The sequence below is a fragment of the Serpula lacrymans genome (assembly GCF_000218685.1).
Source record: "Serpula lacrymans var. lacrymans S7.9 unplaced genomic scaffold SERLAscaffold_4, whole genome shotgun sequence".
Taxonomy (NCBI): Eukaryota; Fungi; Basidiomycota; class Agaricomycetes; order Boletales; family Serpulaceae; genus Serpula; species Serpula lacrymans.
In genome coordinates this window covers 2,843,190-2,869,731 of record NW_006763293.1, presented here as the reverse complement: position 1 = coordinate 2,869,731, position 26,542 = coordinate 2,843,190, and the positions used below count along the sequence as shown (strand labels likewise).

General features: G+C 47.8%; 12 protein-coding genes across 12 annotated transcripts; 10 read left to right on the top strand and 2 right to left on the bottom strand.

Moving 5' to 3' along the window:
• Window positions 1-645: 645 nt before the first annotated feature.
• On the top strand, window positions 646-2,825 carry SERLADRAFT_347280 (uncharacterized protein; the record flags this gene model as incomplete). The annotated part of the gene is made up of 14 exons (XM_007316068.1): window positions 646-881; window positions 939-965; window positions 1,023-1,051; window positions 1,122-1,170; window positions 1,198-1,308; window positions 1,365-1,449; window positions 1,504-1,856; window positions 1,913-2,009; window positions 2,068-2,260; window positions 2,324-2,381; window positions 2,432-2,463; window positions 2,523-2,540; window positions 2,603-2,670; window positions 2,727-2,825. 14 exons carry the CDS (start codon window positions 646-648, stop codon window positions 2,823-2,825), a joined length of 1,455 nt encoding a protein of 484 aa, XP_007316130.1.
• Window positions 2,826-3,246: 421 nt separating this feature from the next.
• SERLADRAFT_435813 (uncharacterized protein) lies at window positions 3,247-4,296 on the top strand (the record flags this gene model as incomplete). The annotated part of the gene is made up of 5 exons (XM_007316067.1): window positions 3,247-3,362; window positions 3,431-3,619; window positions 3,678-3,810; window positions 3,863-3,927; window positions 4,071-4,296. 5 exons carry the CDS (start codon window positions 3,247-3,249, stop codon window positions 4,294-4,296), a joined length of 729 nt encoding a protein of 242 aa, XP_007316129.1.
• Window positions 4,297-5,081: 785 nt separating this feature from the next.
• Window positions 5,082-7,318, top strand: SERLADRAFT_346793 (uncharacterized protein; the record flags this gene model as incomplete). Its single annotated transcript, XM_007316066.1, has 13 exons — window positions 5,082-5,251; window positions 5,302-5,354; window positions 5,408-5,587; window positions 5,643-5,723; window positions 5,781-5,843; window positions 5,896-6,283; window positions 6,334-6,484; window positions 6,540-6,640; window positions 6,693-6,748; window positions 6,805-6,927; window positions 6,988-7,006; window positions 7,061-7,149; window positions 7,203-7,318. 13 exons carry the CDS (start codon window positions 5,082-5,084, stop codon window positions 7,316-7,318), a joined length of 1,590 nt encoding a protein of 529 aa, XP_007316128.1.
• A 123-nt stretch (window positions 7,319-7,441) lies between these two features.
• On the bottom strand, window positions 7,442-10,659 carry SERLADRAFT_367597 (uncharacterized protein; the record flags this gene model as incomplete). The annotated part of the gene is made up of 14 exons (XM_007316065.1): window positions 7,442-7,715; window positions 7,780-7,829; window positions 7,885-8,100; window positions 8,157-8,429; window positions 8,487-8,521; window positions 8,574-8,697; window positions 8,749-8,750; window positions 8,821-8,831; window positions 8,889-9,174; window positions 9,229-9,259; window positions 9,315-9,635; window positions 9,693-9,896; window positions 10,009-10,493; window positions 10,596-10,659. 14 exons carry the CDS (start codon window positions 10,657-10,659, stop codon window positions 7,442-7,444), a joined length of 2,376 nt encoding a protein of 791 aa, XP_007316127.1.
• A 167-nt stretch (window positions 10,660-10,826) lies between these two features.
• Window positions 10,827-11,863, top strand: SERLADRAFT_367596 (uncharacterized protein; the record flags this gene model as incomplete). The annotated part of the gene is made up of 3 exons (XM_007316064.1): window positions 10,827-10,877; window positions 10,931-11,040; window positions 11,101-11,863. 3 exons carry the CDS (start codon window positions 10,827-10,829, stop codon window positions 11,861-11,863), a joined length of 924 nt encoding a protein of 307 aa, XP_007316126.1.
• A 1,847-nt stretch (window positions 11,864-13,710) lies between these two features.
• SERLADRAFT_347359 (uncharacterized protein) lies at window positions 13,711-14,320 on the top strand (the record flags this gene model as incomplete). Its single annotated transcript, XM_007316063.1, has 2 exons — window positions 13,711-14,052; window positions 14,120-14,320. The coding sequence occupies 2 exons, from the start codon at window positions 13,711-13,713 to the stop codon at window positions 14,318-14,320; spliced, it is 543 nt and encodes a 180-aa protein (XP_007316125.1).
• Window positions 14,321-14,469: 149 nt separating this feature from the next.
• On the bottom strand, window positions 14,470-16,343 carry SERLADRAFT_367593 (uncharacterized protein; the record flags this gene model as incomplete). The annotated part of the gene is made up of 4 exons (XM_007316062.1): window positions 14,470-14,790; window positions 14,852-15,589; window positions 15,667-15,968; window positions 16,043-16,343. The coding sequence occupies 4 exons, from the start codon at window positions 16,341-16,343 to the stop codon at window positions 14,470-14,472; spliced, it is 1,662 nt and encodes a 553-aa protein (XP_007316124.1).
• Window positions 16,344-16,429: 86 nt separating this feature from the next.
• On the top strand, window positions 16,430-17,313 carry SERLADRAFT_462449 (uncharacterized protein; the record flags this gene model as incomplete). The annotated part of the gene is made up of 2 exons (XM_007316061.1): window positions 16,430-17,183; window positions 17,235-17,313. One exon carries the CDS (start codon window positions 16,838-16,840, stop codon window positions 17,033-17,035), a length of 198 nt encoding a protein of 65 aa, XP_007316123.1.
• Window positions 17,314-17,848: 535 nt separating this feature from the next.
• Window positions 17,849-20,467, top strand: SERLADRAFT_347095 (uncharacterized protein; the record flags this gene model as incomplete). The annotated part of the gene is made up of 12 exons (XM_007316060.1): window positions 17,849-18,047; window positions 18,113-18,132; window positions 18,191-18,506; window positions 18,576-18,793; window positions 18,887-18,987; window positions 19,059-19,096; window positions 19,161-19,234; window positions 19,290-19,367; window positions 19,424-19,591; window positions 19,672-19,745; window positions 19,810-19,930; window positions 20,183-20,467. The coding sequence occupies 12 exons, from the start codon at window positions 17,849-17,851 to the stop codon at window positions 20,465-20,467; spliced, it is 1,692 nt and encodes a 563-aa protein (XP_007316122.1).
• A 296-nt stretch (window positions 20,468-20,763) lies between these two features.
• On the top strand, window positions 20,764-22,196 carry SERLADRAFT_367590 (uncharacterized protein; the record flags this gene model as incomplete). The annotated part of the gene is made up of 6 exons (XM_007316059.1): window positions 20,764-20,952; window positions 21,010-21,082; window positions 21,142-21,545; window positions 21,644-21,964; window positions 22,021-22,078; window positions 22,132-22,196. 6 exons carry the CDS (start codon window positions 20,764-20,766, stop codon window positions 22,194-22,196), a joined length of 1,110 nt encoding a protein of 369 aa, XP_007316121.1.
• A 1,323-nt stretch (window positions 22,197-23,519) lies between these two features.
• Window positions 23,520-25,054, top strand: SERLADRAFT_367589 (uncharacterized protein; the record flags this gene model as incomplete). The annotated part of the gene is made up of 5 exons (XM_007316058.1): window positions 23,520-23,652; window positions 23,706-24,089; window positions 24,143-24,531; window positions 24,584-24,639; window positions 24,703-25,054. 5 exons carry the CDS (start codon window positions 23,520-23,522, stop codon window positions 25,052-25,054), a joined length of 1,314 nt encoding a protein of 437 aa, XP_007316120.1.
• A 340-nt stretch (window positions 25,055-25,394) lies between these two features.
• Window positions 25,395-25,854, top strand: SERLADRAFT_383967 (uncharacterized protein; the record flags this gene model as incomplete). The annotated part of the gene is made up of 1 exon (XM_007316057.1): window positions 25,395-25,854. A coding segment is annotated over one exon (365 nt), but the record flags the coding sequence as incomplete, so codon positions are not given.
• Between the last annotated feature and the right edge of the window lie 688 nt (window positions 25,855-26,542).

Here is a 26,542-nt window from a genome sequence, read left to right as displayed (position 1 = left end):
TCGACACAATGTTCAGCATCGGAAAACATGGCTTTAGCATGCTGACATTCGACCTAGACCCTATATGAGTATCCTAACCTGTAAGTACATATTTTTAACACACAGATGTGACATGCCAATTTTTTGTCCATATCTCGGGGCAGTCCCAATAGCAGAATATGCACTATGTAGGGAGATTCGCGACAACTCTGAATCCTGGAGGGCTGGTGTTCAGCGCTCGTTCACTACCTTCGACTATCTCCCCAACTGTCAGGAATTTTCTTTATGGGTTTATGGCTCTTTTCGTGATCCTTTCAGCGGAGACGTTTCACCCTTTCATGACTCTTGCATACTACTGGCGCTAGGTTTTCTCCCCTGAGAGGATTCATGTGCGATGTTCATTCCAGCGATGGGCTGAATGCGATACATCGGGCTGTGTTTCCCACATGTTCCGAATTCCTATATTTAAGCGCTGCAAGTGATCCTTTATAATCACTTTATAATCATGCGGAAGATCAGTGGCACCGTGTCATCTTCTACCCGTCAGGAGTCCCGGCACATCTGCCGCTTTCTTCGGAAGGGAACCTGCATTTTGGAATAAAAATTCACTCTTCTCACTGGCAGGTAATCAAACTGGCTGCAGCTTCTGACGTGACCACACCATTGATGTCATTTTCGACCCAGACGCACGTATCCTCCACAGAGTTGGCCGGAATTGCTGGTTCGTCTACAGAAGAGAATGGACTCCATCATGATGATATCCAAAATGAGAAATCGAAAGAGGGGAAAGAGTTAAATCAAGCTACACCTGACCAGCCAGAGATAGGTCCAGGATCTGGACAAGGGCAACCACTGGAGTTTCCTGAGGGAGGTTTCAGGGGCTGGGCAACAGTTTTCGGAGCGTAAGCAATCAAAATCGATGTTATAAATTGAAACTTCAGCTCAGATAACGTCTCTAGTTTTTGGGTACAGTTTTGTGGCTTTGGGTATGGTCCAACCTTTTAGTTCTATTATGTCTGCTTATGTTCTTCAACTGGTCTCAGATATACAGGTTCATTTGGTGTTTATCAAGGTAAAGCATGTGTACTACGGGAGTAATAATATATAGGAACGACTGTACTCAACACTACCCCTGTGTCTAGACTTTTACACTCAAACGTACTTGGCCAGCGAGTCTTCTTCAGCGATCTCGTAAGTGTAAAAGCATTCATGTTCCAGAACTGATACTGACAAATGCATCATCTGTCTTAGTTGGATTGGTAGTGTGAATGCCTTTTTGGTTATTGCAAGTGGATTGGTTGTAGGAAGGTTGTACGATAGAGGGTATTTGTGAGTCTCGCCGATTCTTTGATCGATTCAACAATCACTGACTATCCATGATTAAGTTACTCACTAGCGATAGGCGGTGCACTGCTATACTCGTTTTCTCTTTTTATGCTATCTTTGGCTAAGCCTAATCAATATTACCAAGTAAGGCAAAGCAAAACCTCCTGTGATCTTTAAGTCTGACGTACATGTGCAAAGATTTTTCTCAGTCAATCCTTGGGAGCTGGTATTGGTGCAGGAATGATCTATATACCGAGCATAGCTGTTGTATCGCATTATTTCCAGAGACGGAGATCACTCGTTATGACACTAGTCGCGTCAGGCTCATCTCTGGGATCCATATTACATCCTATCATGCTCAACAACACTCTTAATGGGCCTCTTGGGTTTGGAAATAGCGTGCGGGCTAGTGCTGGTCTCATCAGCGGTTTATTAGTAGTTTCTTGTCTCACAATGCGCCCTCGTCTCCCCCCACCAGCAACAAGGACGAATTATCTCCTAGCTGCTAAGAAGTTCTCGCATGATTCGGCTTTCGTTTTGGCTACATTAGGGTGAGTGTCTGTTTCGGCCCCCATTTATGTAGATTTCGCTCATGACTCTTTTGCAGGATGCCTTTATTTACTATGGGTTACTATTTTCCGCTCTTCTATATCCAGTTGGATTCCATCACGCATGGCCTTAACCAGACGTTCTCGTTCTACTCAGTTGCGTATTAAAACACATCTGCTGCTTTGAATCGGAAATTTACCAATTAACGTCTAGTTGGTCATCCTTAATGCATCGAGCCTTGTAGGTCGGATTTCCTCCGGATTCCTCGCCGACTATTTTGGCGTTCCGAACATGGTTATAGTTTCAATGTTCGGCGGGGCCGTTTCAATATTAGGAATGATAGGGCTCAGTAGCCTTGCCAGCGTTGTCATCCTTGGTATCATCTATGGATGGTTTGCTGGAGTCTGTAAGTCAACTTCCCCACCGACTGGTGCTTAACTTATCAAGCTTATCATTCATTATTCTCCAGACATTGCTTTGATGGCTCCACTAATAACAGTTTTGACTGATGATTTCTCTGAGCTGGGGTATATTTCAATTACTTTGTCCGTTTATCACATTACTGAGATAGCAACAGGGCACGCATGGGCATTGCTTTTGCTATCACAGGTGCGCACATGACTCGACGGAAACGTTCCATATAGCTCTCACTGACAATATTATCCCAGGACTTGGAGGGCTAATTGGTAATTCGATTTCTCGTTACCTGTCAAAGGACATCAACCTAATAGCCGGGATGTGTCAACAGGTCAACCAATCGCAGGTGCTCTGCTAACCAATGACTATATCTGGTGGAGACCTGCTCTGTTCTGCGGTGTAAGGGCTCCGAAGCTGTATACCTCATATTTTTTTCTGATCCGATCTTCTTCTAGATAATGTCCCTTAGTGGATGCTGCTTATTAATCGCGATGAGAATCGTCCTTGGACGTCGGAAGCGAGCACAATCGGCACCATTGAAGGCGAAGGTTTGAAAAGCTCGTTGGCGCCTATCTTTATCATATAGATTATTTAGAATGTCATCACGATTATTGCGTAGAATGTTTTCATTGTTCTGTGGGTGTTCCACTTTACACTATCACGATATAACCTACAGCATTCAGTGCATAGTACGATTTTGCTGCTGCTTTTCGTTCAAGCCAAGGAAGAGCCGAAAGCTTTCTGCAAGGGTACGATGGATAGATATCGTGCACGTTCCAGTTTAATCGTAAGGGAGCCAGTGGAGCCGCTAGACTTGATAGTACTGGCTAAGACTCACCCAACTTACGCCACAGTCAAAACACATCCAAATGATTTTCTTTTTGCCTTTTGCCTAGTACTACTAATTTTAAGTTCGACCTGGATGCCAATTCAGTAGGTCTACCATTCTGAAAATAACTGTCAACCTCCTCGTCGATGTCGACCTGCCAAAGGATTCGTGATGCCCAGAATTTGGAGGAAGCGCGTGATATCGTCAGAGATGCAATGACGCCGAGCCTTATCACATGCCCTGTTGATACTTGGTTTGGACGGTACGCGCCACGCTGGACCGCACTGCAACTGGGGTAATCGAATTCTAGAGGACATTTTGGCTGCAAAGGAAATGCCTGGGAGAGTCGGGATGGACGCAAATCAAAGCCAAAGAGGAGACCGAAAACGAGGCGTTCGCGGTTATTCAATCTATTGCTGAAGACATTAGACAAGCGGTAAAGCAACTCAAACCAGATGCTAAGCTGACCACTGTGATTAGGAACGATCCAAACCAGAGGTTTATCAAAATTGCGTTTCCGTGGAAGCCAGACATCAGGGCTCAACTCCCTTACTGACCTGACTTTTGCTCGTCGTAGGAGCGATTGTATTGCCGAAAAACCACCCATATTATACAATGAGACTTTCAATGATATACGGATGGATATCTCTGATGTAGCTATGATCGTCGAAGTGAAATTGAATGGCACAGACGGTAAGGAGAGGTACAATGTAAGCGCTTGTGTTGACTCTTCAGTTTACTACTCATAAACACTTGGCATAGAACGAATATAAATTATTAACATGTGATGGTGCAACGGAGTTGTTGTTCAACCCTGTCGCCGCTTTGTAAATGGACTCACGATTGAGAAACAGCAGACGCGGATGTGACGATTCGAGCGAAGTTTTGCCTGTGTTTCCGCCGAATTTGACTTCCATAAAGGTAATGAGGATAGCTACCACAGTGACTGTAATTACTGAACTACCCGAAGTTCTTCTGTTCTGACCGGTCACCCAATATGGGATAAGAAGGTATTTAGGGAGGACGCATATCAGAAGTTTTCAGACGTGCTGACTGAAGTCCGGACGAAACTACCCAATCCCTTGAAAGTTCACCGAGTCGATACCAGTCGCAAGAAACGTCCACGTACGGTGACAGTTAAGCAGCCCAGTCCGACATTGAAGAAGTCGAAGGGCAGTGCTCAAGGCAATCAATAGAATTTTCTCGCGGTTTTGTGTCGTGCTGGGGGCTATCTTGCGGCAGTTTCAAGTTCCTCTCGGTTTCTCATATTTGACTAGAATTGTACACAGTTCTTAAGCTCAGTATCCTTCACTCTCCCGATATACAACCTTTTTTCCAACCAAGGGCGCTATCTTGAACACCACACGTGCTCACCTCAATCTGATGAATCTTCCAATCAACTTTTTCTTTACGGATGCTGCTGACTATTTTGGATTTTTTATGATGAGTGTCTTGGTATCAGGTTCGTAAAGGTCATGCGCTTGCCAAGAATTACAACTGACACTACCGTTTCGCGTCCTTCCGGGAATCTGCCGCAATTTGGGCGTCAGGCTTTCATGTTGCTGATACAAACAGAAGTCGGCGGTGGCAAGGCTAATATCAGCATGTTTGTTCAGATATCCCGAGTTGCATACTCCACAATCTCTTGTAATCACGAGGGGATACTAAAGGCACGCCGTTGCGATCCCCGATCTTTCTGTGAGTGCTGTAAATGGCTTACGAGAAAAGAAATCTTGAAAGAACCATGAACAGGCCCGACTTCCTCTTCCTATTGATCAGAAGTGTCTCCACCAGTAATAGTGATCTATTCTCCCACTCGGTGGGCGCTCATACCTGCTGTCTCCTGTTTGCCAGAGCCAAGAAGGCGGAGATTTCGTGGGATAAGTATGGTTAACAGCATTCCAAAGATATATCTTAACATCACTAAAGGTAGAGGTCCAAACATTCCTCTTCTCCGTGTCTACCCCTCCCTATCAGTGCTATGGGTGTCTCAGGAGATGACAGTCCCTCCGTTCCCCCAGTTCAATCTTATGACGCTATAGTTTCGCGTCTCGCACAGCAGGACAAAGTTCCTTGGTATCGTAAACCTAATCTAAGGATGTTATACTTGGTCATGTTCCCTACCTGTCTTGGTGTCGAAATGACCAGTGGGTATGGCTCTCAAGCTATCTTCTATGGCAACAAGATAAACGTTCATCTAGATTTGACTCCTCTATGTTGAATGGTTTGCAAGCAGTAACTTCGTGGCTAGATTGTAAGCTCTTGGTTTCGATATCCTGCAATACAAGCTGTTCAATTAAATATCAGTCTACAATCACCCCCGTTCTGCCTTATTGGGTTTGATTTCGGCCATGTACTCCCTTGGTGCTATTTGTGCTGTCCCTCTCGTTCCGGTTGTCACTGACAGGTTCGGTCGACGACGTGCGATCTTCTTCGGCAGTATTTTGATGATTATTGGGGCTATCTTACAAGCAGCTGCTCAAGATTGTAAGCTATGCTTTTAAAACCTACAATTTCACTAACACAGTAAATGCGTTGGAAGTGGCCATGTTCATTGTAGCCCGCTTTTTCTTGGGATTAGGGATAGTCTTTGCCATAGTCGCGGCACCATCATTGATTGGAGGTAGCCTGACATTCACGAGGATACATCATTGAGTTCTAACATCACACTTGAATTCAGAACTATCTCATCCCAAAGAGCGCGCAATTCTAGGCTCCTTATTCAACTCATGCTACTTCATAGGTAAGTAAGGATGTAACTCTGGTTGTTTCGAATACTACATTATACATACCAGGCTCGATCGTGGCTGCAGGTGTGACCCTAGGTACATTCAATATGCCGAATAACTGGGCCTGGCGCATCCCTTCCTTGCTCCAGATTGTTCCAAGTTTGCTGCAGGTCACCTTCATATGGTTCCTTCCAGAGTCTCCACGTTGGCTTATATCCAAAGGCAGAGGGGAAGAAGCCTATGCCATTCTAGCACAGTACCACGCGGAAGGGGACTTCAACTCCGAGTTTGTCAAGGCTGAATACACTCAAATCGAAAAGACCTTGGAACTCGAGTTGAATAGTTCGAAGATGAGCTGGAGGGAGACTGTTGCTACTCCAGGAATGCGGAAGCGTGTTTTGATTGGTTCCTTCCTAGGCCTTTTCACACAGTGGAGCGGAAATGGTCTGACTTCGTACGTGTCTCTGAAGTGTAACAATCTACATTTCCTGAAGTTTTGTGCAGATATTATCTAGCGCCTATATTGGACAACATCGGCATACACGACAACAGGACGAAGAATTTGGTAAACTTGTCATTGACATGCTGGAGCTTTGTAAACGCCATCATCCTCGCATTGACGGCTTCCAGATTTCCGCGTAGGGTTATGTATATGGTAGGTCTCTTTTCTTGTTCAGGTCACTTATTGCATTCCTGAAGCAATCTTCAAGGCATGCACTATTTCTCTTTTACTTGTTTTCACCTCTTGGACGATTGCCAGTGCAGAATATACGCGTACGGGAAGCCAGGCCTCCTCGCGGGCAGTACTTGCGTACGCTAACGTACTGTATTTTAAATGCCCCCTGACTAAGATCACTTCATAGGTTCATTTTCTTGTATAGTCCCGCATACAACATCGGCTATAATGCTTTGACATACAGTAAGTAGCTACCATAGGGACATACGATATTTGGTTGTTGATCAGTTCCAATTCAGCATTCCTGGTTGAATTATTTCCCTTCCATGTACGTGCTCGGGGGATTACTATCTTCCAATGGTGGGGTCGGGTTGCTGGATTCTTCAATCAGTTCGTCAATCCCATTGGTATTGACAATGCAGGTACGTCCCTACCCATTACACTCCGTGTGCTCGGGCTCACACATCATTCACCTAAAATAGGGTGGAAATACTATATCAGGTGAGTCACCCCATCGAGTCCTCGACTTCATAGGTTGATGGGTCATTGCTCAAGCTACTGCGTATGGCTTGTGTTCGAAGTTCTCTTTGTATACTTCCTCTTCCCCGAGACTTCCAAGAGAACTCTAGAAGAGTTAACTTTCAGTATGTTATTCTTCTCCTCGTAATCATGATTATCCTAATTGTGCTTTGTACAGTGTACGAGAAAGACAATCGCACAGAACAAACAAGGCGGATTGAGCATGAAATACAGAATGAAGAGCCTATCAACGAGACTGAGAAGGACAAGGCCACTACGTCTCACATTGACTAAGCATACACCGTGTGTCAGCTAGACTCCATGATTTTCAACTCCTTGTGTAACAGTACATATAATGTGACATGCATAGCGTACAAAGCAATTCGAGCAAGTATCTACCAACTTTGGTGTGTCAGTTTACAACTCCAGCTTGATACGATGATATCCCTCTGCCTCCTTTCGCATTTCCTCTATCGTCGCAGGCGGTGAAAGTTTGCCATCCAAGTCAAATATTTGAACCGGTGAGTACTCGAAAGGTGCTGGTGCCGGCGGTACACAGTACGCTGGCTCGACACCATAGTTATCATAAGTAAATGGATCACCTGGTCGTGCAGGATTTTTCAGTAGTATAGCGTTGGTGGAGTCAATCGAGACATCGTAGTCGAAATAGTTTAGAGGTGTCAAGAAAAAGCTACAAAACAAAAAAGCAGAGGATAAGCCAAGGTCAGGACTCTAATTTTTTAGCGGAACCGAACCTGGAGGTGGCTGTGTTTGTCCGGGTGTTTGGTGCATCTTCCGATTGTGGCTGTACAGCAGCCCTTGAGCAACAACTCTCATGACCATAGAGCCGATTAACTTACAAGATGATGCATTCCGACATTAACCCAGGCCACCAGATCCTCTTGGGTGATATTTTCACCGTCGAAGAACCTGTGGAAATCTACCGCCGGCTCCTTTGGAAGATTGAAGTTCCAAATGCTACTGGAAGACGGCTCGGAATCCTTTTGACGCGATACCGCGAGGTTATAACGCGCCCAGTTCGCGTTATTTAGAAGCCTTTTCGATCCTACAACAGTCTACGAACAAACTCTCAGTTGAACATTCATTTCGAGGATTCAATGCACGCGATTACATTGTGAATCGGAGAGTAACCCGGATGTATGGCGTATCCACGAGGAGTTCCCCACTTGTTCGTCTCTTCTTGATTTACAATCGCGTAACCGCCTTGGAAATTTACTGGGAAATTGAGCATAGCATCGCTCTCGTTGCTGATATATTCTCGTGTTACTCTTTGCTGGATGACTGTGTTACCCCAGTCTTCGTTGAACCAGGGCTGTGTAATCTCTTCTTGGCTCAATTCCGTTTTCAGTAGTGAATTGGATAATCCGGCGATGTCGAGGTCCACCTAGATGTGGCATGTTTGCGTAGGTAAATTTTTCTTCAGTAAACTACAGATGCATACCTTGTAGTTTATGACATGATCATGTAAACTTCCCACTAACAAGCTGAAGGTCAGAAGTGCCTATTTATGAGATGAAAAATTTCTGACTTGTTGTTTCCCATATTCTGTTTCCATAGCCTCCTTGTGTCGGGTCGTGGAAGGCTGCCTGAAGATATCCTGAGGCCGATAGGCGAACTTCAATCGTACCATCTAAATGGAATATATAATCAAACTTGATATCACGGATTAGCCACAGCATATATACAATGACGACGCAACTTACCACTGTGAGGGTGTTACAATGTCAAAACCCTGTAAGATTCCACAATTCACTGTCAGGATAACGACCACTTACGATAATCGTAGCTTCAAATGAAAAAACTCAGTAGTTGCACACAACGTCATCATGTTGAGATAACTTACTTTCCGACGGTACTGATAGATCTGATCACGAGTTCATAACCTTTGACGGCTCCAAACTCTGCTTCGTCGTAGCCCAAGTGCCTGGTAAGTGGACGTCCGGTATCATGCTCAAATATGCATATTCCTTTTTCTCTGGTGAAGGTACCTGTTGCCGTAAACGTCGAGGCAGGGAGGAAGGTAGCTTCATCGGGACAATCATATCCTGGAAGCAAATCACGAACAGATTTCCCCATTCCGAAGTATCGATCTAACCAAGCTGTTGTTGACTGGAATGGGTCATTACCAGCTGAACCATTTTGTTAGGTCCCTGACGGTTGGTGTAATCAAACATATTTCTTACCGTATTGTGCCAGTGCTTCTTGGGGCGCAAGCTATATTGCAAAAATCAAGATGTATTGGTGCCCGATTGCCTATTGATCTACCTACCTGATAAATGATTCGTTCGCCGAGGAATCTTATATCCCACAAGCTGAGCCCCATGTCTCTATCGAATCCGAGGTACAAGCCCCAGCCCATCCAGCTGACGAACTGTAATTCTCTGTTGACTCTGTACCTCAACCCTGCGAAAGACAAAGATCGAGGTCCTGGGAGGTCATCAAGGTCCCGTTGAGGACCCACTCTTTTTCTAGTACTGAAGGACAGGTCTACGTCTTCGTCCTTGATAGGCGGGATACGCTTGAGTGTGCCATTGTAAAATGACTCTAGGAATGATTCGACGGTTTCAAATATCTGGTGGTTGTAGACGACCTTGCGATATGGAATGTATTTGGATCAATATTATATGTCCAAGTAAGTCGTACATACTTTCAATAATTTCCATTGGGAAGGATCAGTCCCGCTGATATCTATATATTGAAAGAGATTGAGGGGGTGTAGATAACGGCCTGCAGTGTTGCGTCGCCACCCAATCCATAATCGTCTAAAGGAGCCGTCAAAACTGAACGGACCACTGCCTGCTGTTACGAGTGTGTCGTTCGGTAATCCAGCGCCAGTTCCACCAAGGAGCTCCTATAATTTACTTGGTCAAGAACTTCATTCTCACTATAGCCGATAGGATTTAGCAGCTGACCTGCATCACTCCTACCATAGGGGCTACCATCTTGGTGAAGAACTGCGGGACATTCCAATCATAACCCGCGTCAGGCCCGCGTGAATTAAAAGGAATAGTATCACGGTGGTAAATGTCCACAAGTTTCGTCATTTCCGTGCTGGATCCCACTGGAAGTGGGCCAACCAGGTAATCAACGACCACTGGTTCAGCAAGGCTACCGTGCTTAATGGTAACGCGAGCGTTTCTACTCGGAATCGCAGCTGTAGATGGAGATGTCAAGTAGGCAAGTACTTCTGCCTTTGGAGGATAGAACACTTCTATCATGTATATGGAATTATCGGATAACCGGGCTATATCTCCACGAGTTAGATTCAGGTTTCGTTCTGGGTCCTCGAGCCACCTCTGGATTTCTACCGTTTCTTCCAACGTTAATGAGGCCCATGGGTTGATTGGTGCTGGGGCGAGAGCAGGGGGAGGTCCACTAGCTATACAAGCCTTGACATCGCTATCATACACAGTGTCCTCTTCACTAGATAGACGCCCTGTGTCCCAGTCTGCAGATAAGGATGTAGGATGAATGTGAACGACTGAAAACGTCGCAATGACAAGGACAAGCACGAAAAATAGGCCAAGTCGACGTGCTGTCAACCTTTTACGTGCAGAAAAATTGTCAACGCTCTCTGAAGAGTGGGGGCTGGGACTTGCACGCCTATCTTTCATGGCAGATAGTGATGATAGATAGCAAAGAGCGCGACTCTCAGGCCTTAATTTCTACAGAAAGAGGCCTATGTATTAATATCTTATCCCGAAAAGGAAAGCTGACATAATAGCAAAAGAATGAACGAATTTCTGTTCGTGGGTGAGCGTTCATCGCTCTTGCCCTCGACATGGAGACAGCAACAACACCAGCAGGACAGCCCATAGTATCCAGGGAAAAGGCAAGGACGTTCAGCTATTCACTTTATAATGTTTAACAGGCTTAGATTTATAGACAGCTCCCTTTTTGATACGGGCGTTTGTCAAAACTGGAGGATTCCATCGACTTGCGTTGTTTGAGGAAGGAAGCTTGCCTACAACTGACGAACAGCAAATTTTCACTTGGTATATAACGAATTTTGATTTATTCTTTCATACGTTCTGATTATACGTTGGACTTTACAGGAAGGATGCTACTCTGCGCGAGGTGTTAACTACTCTCCGCAATACTGCTCCTCCAACGCCTGAGTTCCGTCACCCTCTCGCACGATACTCTTTCCGTGCTATCTATGCAGACTCTGCAAACAGAGGTCGTTTTGCCCAAAAAGAACTTGGCATAGTCTACTCTCGTGATATCCTAGGTGAACCGGGAACTATCGATTCTCCTGCACCCCGATTACTCGAAGATACGGATGGAGAGGCCAGGGAACCGAGCGAGCGAGAAAGAGAGGCACGTACTCTCGAAGAACTGAGATTCGTGCCTGGGGACTACCTTTGCATCTCCATCATCCTCCCAAAAAGTGTTACGGCGGCAGCCGCGTCTGGAGAAGTAGCGATCAAAGGATCGAGTGTGGGAGCGGCTCCTCCAGCTAACGGTTGGAGGTCAGGTGGTACGGCGAGAGTTGGAGATGGAGGATGGAGTGGTACTGCGCCGCCACCTAGCGCACCGGCTGGAAGGGGAGGCGGACACTGGAGAGGAGAGTCGAATCCAGGACCTTCGGGACCTCGTGGACGTGGAGGACGAGGCGGAGATTTTTCAGGGAGAGACCGTGATTTAGATAGGCCGAGAGACGGCGAGAGGCGTCCCCCTCCTCCAAGGCGCGATTCACCTCCTCATCGCGGAGGAGGATGGGGAGACAGAGATCGAGGTGGTCGAGGGACGAGGCGATCTCCATCGTATTCACGCTCACGAAGTCCGGTAAGGCGAAAAGGGTCCAGATATGACTGAATAATATGTTTGACAATTGCGAGCTTGATATCTTGTGCAATGGAACTTTCCAGAGCTGATACAGATGACCTGGTGGCTGGTGGGAGTTCGTCCTCTTAACCACCATTGCTATTACCGTTATAAGGTAGTTAATCCCACACTGTAGAAATCATGATATTGTATATGTGCCAGTGTTGCCAATGAAATGTTTTCGCAATTGGACATATTCTCGTTGTTCATGTATTTACAAGTTGAATAAGGCTATGTTGCAAGCAGAAACCTGACATGTCTGCAGTCCTAACGTGATCTCGGCTAATCAGAGTCTGAGTGTTGGTTTTCTGAAAACTCGTCCAAAGGTCTCTCAGGTTCTTTTCTTAACACACTGCCAGTGATACCATCCGAAGTATTCCTGCATCTGAAACGACCTCGTGTTCTCCTCATGTCCAAAGATAATCATACAAATCTATAACGATTCACGAATTCGCATAGCATTTTGCTTCGCGATTGCACGTTCACGTTCTCGACACTGCATTAACGTTCTCCTTCCTATACCTTCTGGTCATCTAGGGTCCACCTGCCACACCTACGTTTCGCCGATATCGATATATCACCTTTAATAAAACACACATGGGTTCAAGTTCATCTAAACATTCCGCCTATCCTCTTCCCGCTCCAGGAACTGCTCAAGCGTACTACGACATACCCCAGAGCAAATGGACAATTGGCGGGAAGAGCAGGAAGGGAAAAGAGCGCTATGAAAACTATTATCTCCCGCCAGGCTACCCCATAGCCGCCGCACCTGCACCTGCACCATACATCGCGTACGGACCCCAATATTGTGCGTGTCATACCGCGATTTTTATTTGCTTACTCTGAAAAGCCACAACCTAGACCCACACATGCAGCCGGTATACACCCTGCCGCAATATAACCCATACCCTCCTGCTTTTTACCCTATAGCACCAGCGACGATGCAGCAGCCTGTATACCCACGCCCAGCTTCGCAACCACAGAGAACACACGCTCCACCTGCAGCGACCATGCCCCAGCCGTCCTCCCAAATGCCAGCTCAACCTGCACCTCCTCAGTCCAGTTCAATGCCCCCACCAGTCGCCCGTATGCCCACTCCAAATACAAGCCAGCCTCCTCCATCTGGGGGTCTGCGCATGCCAGAGCCGTATGGGAACAATTCCAGGCCTGTTCAATCGACGCCGATGCCCCAGTCCATGGGCGATATGCCAGCACCTCCTCCATCAGGAGGCGCGCGCATGCCAGAGCCGTATGGAGACAATCCCGGGGTGATACCCTCCTATCCCGATCCTCAATCTGATCCCGTCATCCCACCTCCCAATCCCACCTTCCCATCTCAAGAACCCAACGGACATCGTCCAGAAAACCATCGTCGGCCCAGCTTCACCAACTTTTATGCTCCTGCGGGCCCACCCCAAAGAGAACCGATGCACAACCCTGAGCCCACGCGCAATCCTCTTCCCGCACCGCCAGCTGACCTCTGGGAGAGTAGCCCGTATCGTAATCTACTACACAACCTCCCTTCCGATCGAACGCTATTCCCAAACTCTAGGGATCCAGCTGGGGGCATTGGCGTCACTCCCATCGACCCACCGCCGCCACCCGCCTCCACCTCACGCAAAGGTGGCCTCTTTGGGTCTTTCTTGAACAAGAATAAGAAGACGCGAAAGGGCCTGTTCCGATCGTTTAGCACCTCGTCGTCGTCCAAGATTGATACTCTGCCCAATTCGTTTAACGAACTGCTCAATAGACCTGGACATCAGCGATCAAATACGGTGCCAGCTTTTGTCGTTCCTGCGTCTGAAGCTACACCTCATAACACCGGCATCGGCCCTACGATGCATACACCAAGAGTGCGACCTGGTCGTGCTCCCACCCCAGGACCCTCCATCTTATCACCCTCCGCGGGGACCTCCGCAACACAACAGCTAACCGCGATAAAATTTGACCATCGTAACGAGCTCAGGGGATTCCTCAACCACTCAACGCACAGAGTCATGTACGAGCAAAAAATATACCCCACCGCACTGCATCTCCTCGAAGCCCTAAAATTCAAGCACCAACACCCAGATCTCGCAGAGCGAATACGAAAGTGTAAAGATGTCAACGAAGTATACACCCTGTCTGCTGGTATGCAAGAACATGTACGCTCGGACTGGGGGAATGTATTTCTGAAGGTGGTAAGTTGTGTATCAATTACATTTGGTGACGATCTACTGTGCTGATGTTGAGTGTGGCTTTTGTCAGACGGAAGAAGTACTCTATCATAAATTCAAGCAACATCCAGATCTGCGCAGTCTACTCCTAAATACAGGTATTGCAGATCTTGTATATGCAGACGCCCACACATATTGGGGTGAGGGACCTCTGGGCGACGGTGCCAATGAACTTGGAAAAGCCCTGGTACGCGTCAGGGATAAACTACGCGCGGAGGGATACGGTATATAGTCCCAAGCCCATTTCACTCTTCTCGTTGAACATTCGGTTACCTCTTCCTTCATGTTCATCTGTGTTTACTGCTGTCCTGTCTTGCATTATCTAGTATAAAATACTTTTACCCCATGTTTTGAATTAACACCCCACTCGACGAAAGTACTCTACTTATCACGCTTCCTCTTTTTACGGTTCTTCGAGTTATCGGACGTTTCGAAAGGTGGTACCTGGTCGTTCGCAGCCTCCTCCTTGGAACTCTGAGCGCATACAGCCTTTTGCACGGCCTGTCGCCTAACTTTTTCGGGTACTTTCTCCCAGTATAGCTCTTCTTTTCTCCCTTGTACGACTTCGACTATGATAGTCTTGTCTGTGGGGCCCGGAGTTCTGCCTTTATCGTCTAACCCTTGAAATTGTGTTGTCGGATTAATTAAAAAATGTTCTGTCATGATATGCGTATGTTCTGGTGTTGAAAGTCTCAGAAAACACTGGGTGAGATTCAAAGGTCAGAGAAAGTATTGATATGGAAGTCCGGGAAGAGGAGCTTACAGAGTCCATTCCCTTACTGAAGTCGACGTAATCGATGCCCTCGGTTTGCTTTGAACCTTTTGCAGAGTCACCTTGAAACGGTACGGACAAAAGTGAGCGTAGAGTAGTCTTGTTGGTGTCTGGATGAACATTCCTGACGAAGACGAGACAATCGAGAGGGTAGGGTGAAGATATCGTCGTGATAGGACGACTGGGAGCGTGATGACTTGGTTGTACGGGAGGAACGTCAGTTTCTTGAGCAACACGAGGGTCCTCGTTCCCTCCAGGTTCAAGTTCGAGCTGGGCATCGCTGATGGCCATAGTATCCTCGTCGCTTTCCACCAGCTCATTCAAGAGTCTCTGCCCATACGCGACATACTCCTCATTCAACCTATCCCAGCGCTCCTTCGTCAAGCACCGCAGACCGAACTTGACCGCTTCTCGAAATTCCACTGTCTGCTCTACCTCTCTCCCTTTCTCTTGCTCCACTTTGTACGCGGAATCCTTGTCCTTGCCGCCCCTCGCGCCCACCGCCCAGCTACGCTTCCAGGGCCACTCTGCTAAAAGCGCGTCGCGGTCCTCGGTATGAGACAGCGTGACGAGCGCGAATCCTTTACACTTTGGCGTGTCGCCTGGTTTATCGAGGTGGTGAGGTGGAAGGACAATGTTTTGGATATGCATGATGGAGCTCGAGCCGAGAAGGCTTGAAGTGAACCTAGCGATTCCCGGGACGGTGCGGTATTGTAGCGGTATATTTTCCTATACGACATCATGACAGCCATCCAGCGTCATCATAAGTCCTGTAAACCTCAACTTGAAGTTGACTATATGCGTACCAAATATACAGTCCTTTTCTCCCATTGATCCCTGCCAAAACTCCTTGTGGGATGCTCGAGCATGCTGTGCCAATCTTTCCTCCGAACTTCATACCCACCGACTTCCCTCTGGCTTGGATGAGTAGCGTTTCCCTGTGGATCCCACACAGAACTCGACGGGGCAGAAACTAACATCCTAACCTCCAAAAAGTCGGCAGCATATGATCGCAAAGCTCTTACCACCCCGCTCTCCGGGGGACCTCTTGACTGTCGAGATGGGAGACGAGATCGAGAACGGCGGAGGAGGTAGCTGAGAGGGATAACTTGTCACGATGCAAAGACTCGCATAAGTCTCGTTTTCCTCTGGGTGATAAGGAGAGAAAAAGGAAAGACGTACATCCAGCATCCTGCGCGTCTTTGTCTAGGGATTGTTCGAGTGCGCGTCGAAAGTCAGAGTCGAGCCAGATGGTGTAGTCTGATAGGGCTAGAAGGACGAGAATGGCGTGGTCTTCTTCTGAGCGGTTGGTGTTTGGGGCTTCAGTCGCTTTTGCTTTGCCCTTGTCTCTTGAGTTTAATGGGGGTTCAACATTGTGTGTGGGCGCTGGGATGGGGGGTTTGGCAGAGCTGGAAAGGGAATGGCCTTGGGTCTTGGCTGGTCTTGCTACTTTTCTGGGGACAAAGGCAAATGGAACGGACATGAACTTGTTTTGGCACAACCTGGAGTATGACTAAAAGACAGGGCAACTTGGGGACAAATCTAGCTCAAGTCGTACATAACCGAATTACAGCATATATCCACTTCTATTCACTTCTCTGATATCTTATAGCTAGGGGCTTTTGCAATCAATGTCAATACAACTTGAATCAGTACTGCCATCATAAACAGACTACGTGCTATCACCGGAAAATAGGAAAAATATGCGCTCAAAATGTGGTATTACACTAATACGATGAATTCTTGCACAAATAGAAGTAAATGTCAACTTTCGAGAGTACCAAAAAGAAAGAGGTGAGCTTTGAAATTCACCGGTAACAAGTTCGGATGGTGGTCTACTTCCGTGTGTGAATACTCCAGAGATTACCAGGATGAGATCGAGCGAAATGTAAACAAGCTTTGCTCATAGGTTCGAGATGTACGGTGGGACAGCGAAAGTTAGGACGTTGAGGCTTGAGCCGTAAATCGGACTATCAGATGCCCTTAAGGGCAGGCTGGGCCAGTCGAACCATTGTTCAATTGGGATGGATGATAATGAAAGGGCCAGGTGCGTTGTACGGCGGCTCGATTTTATCACACAAGGATCATGCGACGAACGGCGAAGGTACAAAACAATTCATCGCCTGTCAAAAAGTTGAAAGAAAAGGTCAGCAGCTGATAAAGGGTGTGTTGTGACAATTTCTAGACGTTCTGCTTGCAAATTACAACTGTCACCCAGCTATTCTATGGACGCGTTTCAGCGGTTACTTGCCTGAACCACTAAGGATACACGGCATAAACGCAGCGAAAACAGCGCCATGCGCTGTCAAGTGAGTGCTTATTCTCATCTTTACGTCGGACAAAAGAAAACATAGATCGTAGAAGTCAGACTTACCGATATATCCTTCGCATTTGCAAATTTTCCACTTCGTTTCTCGTTGCCAGTATAATGCTCAATGGTTGAGATTCATGTGATGTGCATAGTGTGGAGCGACATGGTGGTTTACTGCAAAGAGTGTTGGCCGGGTAATGCCGAAGTGGTAGGCACCGCCACTGAAACTGACCACGCGAACGAGTGAATCTGCTGATCGAATGTTTTGCAAATTGGTTCCCCGGACTGATAGAGCTCTAAACCGAACTCATGCTTGTCCGTCCGCTTTATGCGCTGTAGTGCAACTGTAGTGAGTATCCTTGCATCCTTATACGTTCCACCATGCGTTCAGATAACAGCCTTTGTTACGACACTTACTTATGCTAGTTTTGAAATTTTGTAGGCCATATCTTGCCGCTCCCAGATAAAAATTCGTGCCTTGTGACCTTCTGATAAGACGCAGGCACCATAAAAGCACTCCACTTTTGGTACTTATATCTGTCGGGCAACTCGATCACGGTCCGTAACCGTCCCTTGCAAGGTTCAGGTCTATTTCGTTGCGGTATTGACGCAAGGCTTTTCAGCAAAGACGACGACGGATTGCACACTAACCCCCGACGCGTACACTCTGTCAAGTCATGTCAAAAATCCCTGCTCCAGAAAACCCTGTCCCACATGCAGATTTGGCTGATGTGGACTATGTGGACGATAAGCTGGGCAGCGACGCCTCTCAGGCTGATGTAGCTCTCCCTCAAGGACGCAAGAAACATGTGTTCATCTCATCCATTAACAAGGATGAACCTATCGTAACAAGGAGGGAACTTTGGAGCTACTACCGTACGTTTCTTTTGCTTGCTTTCCACCTTACACTATCAATTGCTCATTGACACGCGGCGTTCAAGTGTATTACAATGGCGATAACGTATGTTCCAACTCTAATCCAGTGTATATATATGGGTTCATATTCCTTCCTCGTACAGGGCGTCGGTCCTCTCAACTACCTCATGACCCTCTTCCAATCTCTCGCGACTTCTGCAGGGTACGACCCTATCGCAGGACCCGGCTCATCCTGCACTGCTGCTACTTCTTCTGGCCAGTGCGTCCTCCCATGGGGAAGCGGCACCAAGGCAGTCTCGAGCGTCGTCCTCGTCGCAAATGGGGTCAGCTTCGCCGCCATGACCGCCATCTTCACCACCATCGGCTCTGCAGCAGACTACGGCACGTTCGGGCGGTGGCTCCTGTTTGTCGTCACTGTTATCTGTTGGGCGAGTCAATTTGCTAGTATGAGTCTTACGAGTAAGTAGGATTGGTTTTGTCTTGGTGTCAGGGTTTTGGCTGTAACTTATATTGCTGAATGGTTGATAGCTCCTGAACGGTGGCCAGCGGCGATGGCGCTGTTTATGATTGGATTCATCACCTACGGTGCAACCCTCGTATTCTACGCAGCCTTATTTCCCCGTCTCGCCAGAAACACTCCCCACGCTCGCAAGCTCAGAGATGAATACGAGAATGGAGAGATATCACCAGAGGTATATGAGGTCGAAGAGAGTCTCGAGAAAAACAGGATCAGTAACATCAGTACCGTGAGTTGCCTTTTCTCTTTCTCTCCCATCCCGACTTGAGAGTACCTGGAACCGCATCTACTTGAACTCATCCATATTCCTTGTTTTGTGTAGATGCACAGTAACATCGGTTACATCTTCACCCTCGCGCTCAATCTCTCACTCCTCCTCCCTCTCGCTAACAACCCGCTTGTGGATAACTACACACTGGTCCTGTATGTCCCTCACGCTCATTCTTTTTCGCGTCTTATCTTATTTTTTACTCTTTCACGAACGTGACGTGCAGTACCAACGCGTACTGGGTGGTACTGGGTATATGGTGGTGTACGTACCATCCTCGTTCTATTTTACTCTTGCAGCGCTCATTTCTAAGAACAATATCATGCAGTTATATTCCAACAGCCCCGGCCTGGCCCCCCTCTACCAAAGGGAGAACACTATATCACAATAGGCTGGAAACAGGTATGTTCAGACGACGTGCAAGTTCTCATATGTGGACTTATCCCGTACCGTGAAGATATGGGCAGCCCTGAAGACTTACAAACAGCTTCCATACACTTTCATCTACCTCTTTTCATTCTTCCTCCTCGCTGATGTACGTTTCCCTCAACCTTCCTCCTCACCGCTTCCTTCATTAATCTCGATATACAGGGACTAAACACCACTGGAACTCTGATCTCAATCTGTCAAAACGACAAATTCCAGTTCTCATTCCTGCAGAACACATACCTCGGCCTCGCCCAAGCCGTCACATCCACCATGAGCACGCTTGGGTTTTGGTATATCCAGAAATGGTGGAAGATCAGTACTAAGAAGATGGTTCGTCACGCCTATCATCTCCGCCCTTCTCGAGTTGTTGTTATCCCTAGACTCACACTCCTGTGCTTGTGCTATGATAGTTTGTCGTCACTAACGTTGTAACGATCCTCATACCGCTCTGGGGAATGATCGGGATCTGGACGACCAAGTTCGGGTATGTTCATTCCTCTTACATCCTTTACCACCTCGCGACTGTCCACTCACGAGCAAACCTGTAGTTTCCACAACGTATGGGAGTTCTGGGCCTACAACGTCGTCTTTGGCATCTTCCAAGCGCCATATTATGCGTTCTCACAGACCATGATGGCAGAGCTCAGTCCACCTGGGTTTGATAACATGGTACGCACACACACTTTGTCAACGCTCGCCCACTCACGCTCACCTACGCCTACTTGCACCCACACATGATATTCCCATTTATGCGTACTCGCGCCCACTGTTGCTTATACACATTCCCATTTATGCCAACTCATGCTCACTTACGCCAACTCACGCCTACCCGCACCCACTCGTGCCCATTCACACCTACTCACGCCCATTCTCGCCCACTCGCGCTCCCTCACACCCACCTGCACTCACCCACGCCCACAGTTCTTCGGCCTCTTCGGCCTCTCCAACCGCGCATCCTCCATGGTCGGACCCAACGTCATCCAAGCCATCATCAACAACACAGGCGACAATTGGAAAGGCTTTCCCTTCCTCTTCGCGCTCTGCACGGCGGCGTCGATCGTGATCTGGTTTGGAGTGGACGTGACGAAGGGCAGGAGGGATGCTGTAAGGTGGGCGGCGGGGGTGAGGAGCGAGGCGGAGGCGCAGGAGAATAAGGGTGCTAGTGGGAAGAGTACTGGAGTGAGTGAGCTGGTGAGTTCTGGGTAGGGCTGAGAACTGGAGGGAGAGGTGCTGATTTTTATGACCTTACGAGACTTGCTAAAAGTGATGGTGATGTATCATACAAGTTTGTTAATAGTTACTTGTAATTGCTCGTGATGCTACGGACATTATACTGGATATTGCTAAGCGTCGTATTACTTGCAAACACTAAGAACGTGTTACTACAGGAAGGTCGTCAAGAAAAGATCGATCACGTGCCCGCCTTTGAGTGTTTCCTCGCCGTCACTTTGATTTCCTCTTCCAAGCTAAAACCCTACCTGCAGACCTCGGGCTACTCAAAAATGTCGAAAAGAGGTGCTTCACCACCTCCAGAGGGTGCACTCATCAAAAGGGCACGGTCGGGCTCACCAGTCACAAGCCAAATGGTCATTTCCTCTGGCAACGACGATCGCCAAAAAGGTCTTATACGAACCATCAAACGGACGAGTAGTCTCGAGGCTCCGATTATTAGCTTAAGCGGGGCTCATTCAGTACGTATCTTCCTACCTTTTCTTTCTGTTCATAATACTTAAATTTCGAATATATAGGCCGAGATATTGAGCTGTAGATTCGACCCAACAGGACAAAACATCGCTGCATGCTCAACGGACAGGAGCGTTTGTACGTTCCCCTTCTTCTCTCCCCTCTACCTCACTTCCTCATTACCAACTCGAATTAAGCATTATGGAGAACCTACCCCCCAAATACTAACTACGGCCTCCTCTCCAACCACCATAAAGCACCCATCCTCGACCTCCAGTGGTCGCTATTCTCTCCCCTCCTCTACACCGTCTCCGCCGACCACTTCCTCTTCATGACGGATGTCACCACTGGCAAGCGGGCACGGAAAATACGCGCTCACCGCGGGATCATCAATGCGCTTGACCGGACGATGGCAGGGGGCGCAGGCATCGAGCTTCTAGCCACCGCTTCGGATGATGGTACGGTGAGAGTATGGGAGGGTGGGGACGAGGGCAGCAGGCAGTCAGTTGCCGTATTCGAAGTAGGATGTCCTGTCACGTCTGTTTGCTGGAGCGCAGACGGACAGAGTGTGTATATCGGTGCTCTTGATAACGAGATTCATGTGCGTGGAGTTTTTATCCGGATGACTGGATAATTGTGCTCTTGCTTTTTGTTTGGAATGGTTGTCTGATAGCTTGTTGGTGTTCTTTTTTATTATAGGTGTATGATATGCGCAAGAACGAGCAGGTGTATACGCTCTCTGGACATACAGACACGCCCACCTCCCTTTCGCTCTCCCCCAACGGTTCCTACCTGCTCGCCCCATCCTTCTCCTCTCAAACATTCATCTACGACGTTCGTCCATTCTCGCCTTCCCCTGCGAGGATACACCGCGTTCTTCAAGGCGCTCCGGCAGGTTTCGAAAACACGCTGTTGAAGGGAGCATGGAGTAAAGATGATGAAGGCAGACGTGTTGCCGTTGGTGGTGCAGACCGGATGGTGTGTATATGGGACGTTGAGAGTGGGAGGATCCTGTACAAGGTATGTGTTTTCCTTCCTTCCTCTATGATATTGGTTTGTTCACGGTTTGCCGATAGTTGCCTGGTCATAAGGGTACTGTAACTTCTGTTGACTTCCATCCCAAGGAACCTATCAGTATGTTCATAGTCGATTCTCATTCATGGTTAATACTAACGAATAAACCATAGTTCTCACTGGTAGCAAGGATGGAACGATGTTGTTGGGAGAGATAGAACCTAGTGTCTCTGTATGATAATATTAGATGGCATCTGTATAAAATGCAATTGCGTCTTGCCGTCTTGCCATACGATAAGTCAAAATTGAAATGCAAAAGATAGCCATGATACACATCGCAAACTGTGATAAGAGCCAAAATAGAATGATAAAAAACATAGCAAAAACATATGACCACCGCAGGGGTCGAACCTGCAATCTCCTGATCGCCGACTTAATCGTAGTCAGACGCGATGCCATTTCGCCAGGCGGCCGTTATGTTCGCTTTCTGTGAGGACGTCATGGCCCTGTAGACATTATAAGGAAAGAGTCGCTGTCAGAACCTTCCGGTTATGAGTTCTTTAGGCCCTACTGTAGGGCGTAATGAGGGGTACGAAGCGGTATGCTTTCCTGTGAAAAGGGCAATGACTTGACCTAGTCGTTGAGAAAAAAGGGTAAATAAATAACTTGGGCAGATGTTATAACTGAAACCTATAAAGGTCTCTGTTATCGTTTTCGGCCAGGTGCCGGTTGGCAGATGTGAAGTGGGGTTGACAGATGGATGTGGCGGCGCCGCGGCGGGCCATTGACAGTGTAGCTCCAAAGTTCAAATTTTCAAAGGCGTTCAGATACTTAGTGTGATGGCTTGTGCAAAGCAGGCTAGTTCTCGTGGAGAATATGAAATTAGTCCCGGGCCCAAGTTCCTCCGTTAACAGCCAGCAAACTATTCGGAAGTTATCCCGCACCTATGATTGCTGCGACCCGCAGCGTCCCAAAATGATTGGTTATTGGTCCACATTGTTGTATGTCATTCAAGATCGATGTGAGACCAGTTCTGACAGAGAATGCGGAAAGTACAAGGCGAAGAAAAAGAACATGGGGTATGATTTGGAGGTAGGGATGATGCAAGTGGTTCCGAGTCTCTGGCGCCCCATTGCCCAAGAGTCAGTGCCGCGTGTGTTAGGATGCCGTAAGGATCCAAACATAATGGCCGCCTGGCGAAATGGCATCGCGTCTGACTACGATTAAGTCGGCGATCAGGAGATTGCAGGTTCGACCCCTGCGGTGGTCATTTGTTTTTGCAGCTTTTTGCAGTGCCGCAGGCACTGTCTCTCTTCATTTCCAACTGCGACTCGCGACTCTTGCGGCTTGGTTTCTTGGTTTTTGTCATCGCATAGACTTCTCTGCGGTATTCATCGACTTTCCACGTTCTCTGTTTTATGCTGCGGTTCCTCATATTTCTCTAGTCGAAGTTTGCTTCCGGCATCACATTGGCCAGTGCTGAATTTGAAGAAGGCCTAGTATCAAACGCCCAAACAATACTTAGTGGAGGAGAACGCCAAACCGCATCATCTACCCTGGCATGTCTGTTCTATTCGAAACGTCCCTCGGAGATATCGTGATGGACCTAGAGGTAGATCTGTGCCCCAAAACATGCGAGAACTTCCTCAAGCTTTGTAAAGTCTATTATTACAACCTCAATGCCTTTTTCAACGGTGAGTACTCCAGATTGGCAGAAGCGCCATAGTGACTTGATTGTTTTTCCCAGTCTCCAAAGATTTCCTAGCTCAAACCGGTGATCCTAGTGCGAGCGGAACAGGTGGAGAATCCGTGTGGTCGTACATTGCATCTCAACGTGACGGACAGTCTGCTTCTCGATACTTTACTCCCGAAGTTGTCCCTAGACTGAAGCATACGCATAAAGGGACCTTGTCAATGGCCATAGCGCCTTCTCTAAATGGTGACAAAGGTGGCTGCGGAAGCCAGTTTTTTATTACGCTCGGTGACAACATTGATTACCTCGACGGCAAGCATGCTGTTTTTGGGCACGTTGTGGAGGGACTAGAGACATTGGATAAACTCAATGACATTTTTACCGACCAAGACGGAAGACCGTTTAAAGATGTGCGCATCCGGCACGTCATCGTCCTCGGTATGCATTCCATTCTAACCCACCTACATATTTTGTTGAGTTGGTTCGGGTAGATGATCCGTTTCCCGATCCTGAAGGTCTGATCCAGCCTCCCTCCTCCCCGATACGCCCCCCAGACAACTCCACTAGGATTGCTGAAGATGAGGATCCACTTGCGACACTGCCAGAAGAAGAGGAAGAGCGTGAACGCAGGAAACAAGCCGCTGCGGCATCGGCTCTGACGTTGGAGATGGTGGGAGATCTCCCATTTGCAAACGTCCGACCACCGGAAAACGTGCTCTTCGTATGCAAGCTGAACCCCGTCACGCGCGACGAGGATTTGGAGCTAATCTTTTCTAGGTTTGGTATCATTATGAGCTGCCAGGTTCTAAGAGATAAGAGAACGGGAGACTCGTTGCAGTATGCGTTTATAGAATTTGATAAACGCGAAGACGCAGAGCAGGCAAGGTTACTTGATCTATATGCGAACGATGCGGGGCTGACGCCATTGACAGGCTTACTTCAAAATGCAAAACGTTCTAGTGGACGATCGACGGATATGGGTTGACTTGTGAGTGAACTTTGTGACGGGCGCTGAAATGTGCAACATTATTTCTAAATATGTGTGGTTTAGCTCGCAATCGGTGGCACGGCTTAATACCTCTTGGTCGAATGATCCCAAGATTGGGCCACGACGAAAGCAGGCGAAGGGGGGATTCGCCGGAAGAGAAGATCTGGAGGAGACCCGGCGGTACAGAGCAGGTGGAGAGCACGATCGGGATGGCTATGGAATGGTATTCGAAGTCCCGGGGGGTAGGGAGTCCGGACGGCGGGGCAAGCGGAGCAGAAGCAGAGGACACGAACGTGAAAGAGACCAATCCCCGCGTGACCGGCGGCGTCGACGGTCACGATCACCGGTGCCAGCACCAAGCGAAAGGGAGCGGCGCCGGAGCAGAGACCGACGTTATGGGGAGCGTTACCGGTAGACTCCGTTGTTTATTTGTACGTGTATGGGAGAATGTTCAAAAATGTGCCTGCCCCTGTTGACGTATGCTTAGATATCTTATTGAGATTGCATGCTTGGACCGCCAGTCTTCTTCCGAATGGCAAGTGTCTTCTGCCTTTCTCCGGATACGGCGCTGTAGGCATGTGGCGCAACCTCCCTGCTTTAGGCCCATCGTATAAAGCCTGTGGAGGCCCACACGTTCATTCTAAACTTATCTTCACACCATAACCACCATGACCACCATGACCACGACACCTACGGACTGCGAATTCAACGCTCCAGACGCTGATATCTTACTTCTCTCCAGCGAAGAAGACGAATTCCGTGTCCACAAATGCATACTCGCAGCAGCTTCGCCATTCTTCAAGCACATGTTCACCTTGCCGCAACCCATCTCCACCTACGCAGACTTGCCAGAGGACAGGCAGCTTCCTGTCATTCCCATGTCGGAACATACATCTACCTTGGACACCCTTTTGCACTACGTGTATCCTGTACCAGACCCCGTTATCACGTCCTTGGATGACCTAGGGTTCGTCATAGGTGCCGCAGTCAAATATGACTTTGTGGGCGTCATATCTAGTCTTAGGAAGGTCTTGATATCACCAAATTTCCTCCATGACTCCCCAACGCGTGTCTTTGCAATTGCCAGTCGATATGACTTGGAGTATGAGGCAAAAATCGCATCACAGTACACGCTTTCTGTCAACGTTCTTGACTGTCCATTATCCGATGATCTCAAATACATCACAGCATACTCCTATCATCGCCTCTTGGATCTTCACAGAAGACGCGCTGCCGCTGCGCAGCGGCTTCTAAAGCTCCCAGAAGACGTCAAGTGCATGCAGTGCAACGGGTCCACGTACGGGAATTTTTGTCCCCCAAAGTGGTGGAAAGAGTTTGAGAGGTTGGCGAAGCAGGAACTGGCTGAGCGGCCGACTACGGATGTGATATTTGGGATGGCATTCTTGGCGCAGGTCGTCGAAACTTGTGGATGCCCGAGATGTGCTGCCAGCATCATCTGCTCATATAGATTCTTGGACGCTTTGAAGAAGCAGATCGACGAGCTTCCTGCTACGATATGATCCAAGTCGGACGTGTTACGTTCTTTTTAGCTTTACTACGATCTTTGGAACTTTCTTTTATGGGACTCGCCCTCGTGCTAATATAATGTACTAGTAGTAGTAGCGGTAATGGGTGATTTGATTGATCATTTGTATATAATAAATACACTTACCTACTCTATATACAATTTTGCTCCTGTATTTGTACTGGCTTTTTGTGTTAACGAGACATACCAGGTGTTCCGGTTGTAATTATGACAATTATTATGGCGGATTTTGTGGGTCAGCGGCATCTTTGGAGTTAGTTGAAGTCCAGTGAACCATGCTACTGTGAACGGCATCCGCCGATGGCATTATCTAATCTGATATGGCGGTACATTATCGCACCCTTTTGATTTGTTGAT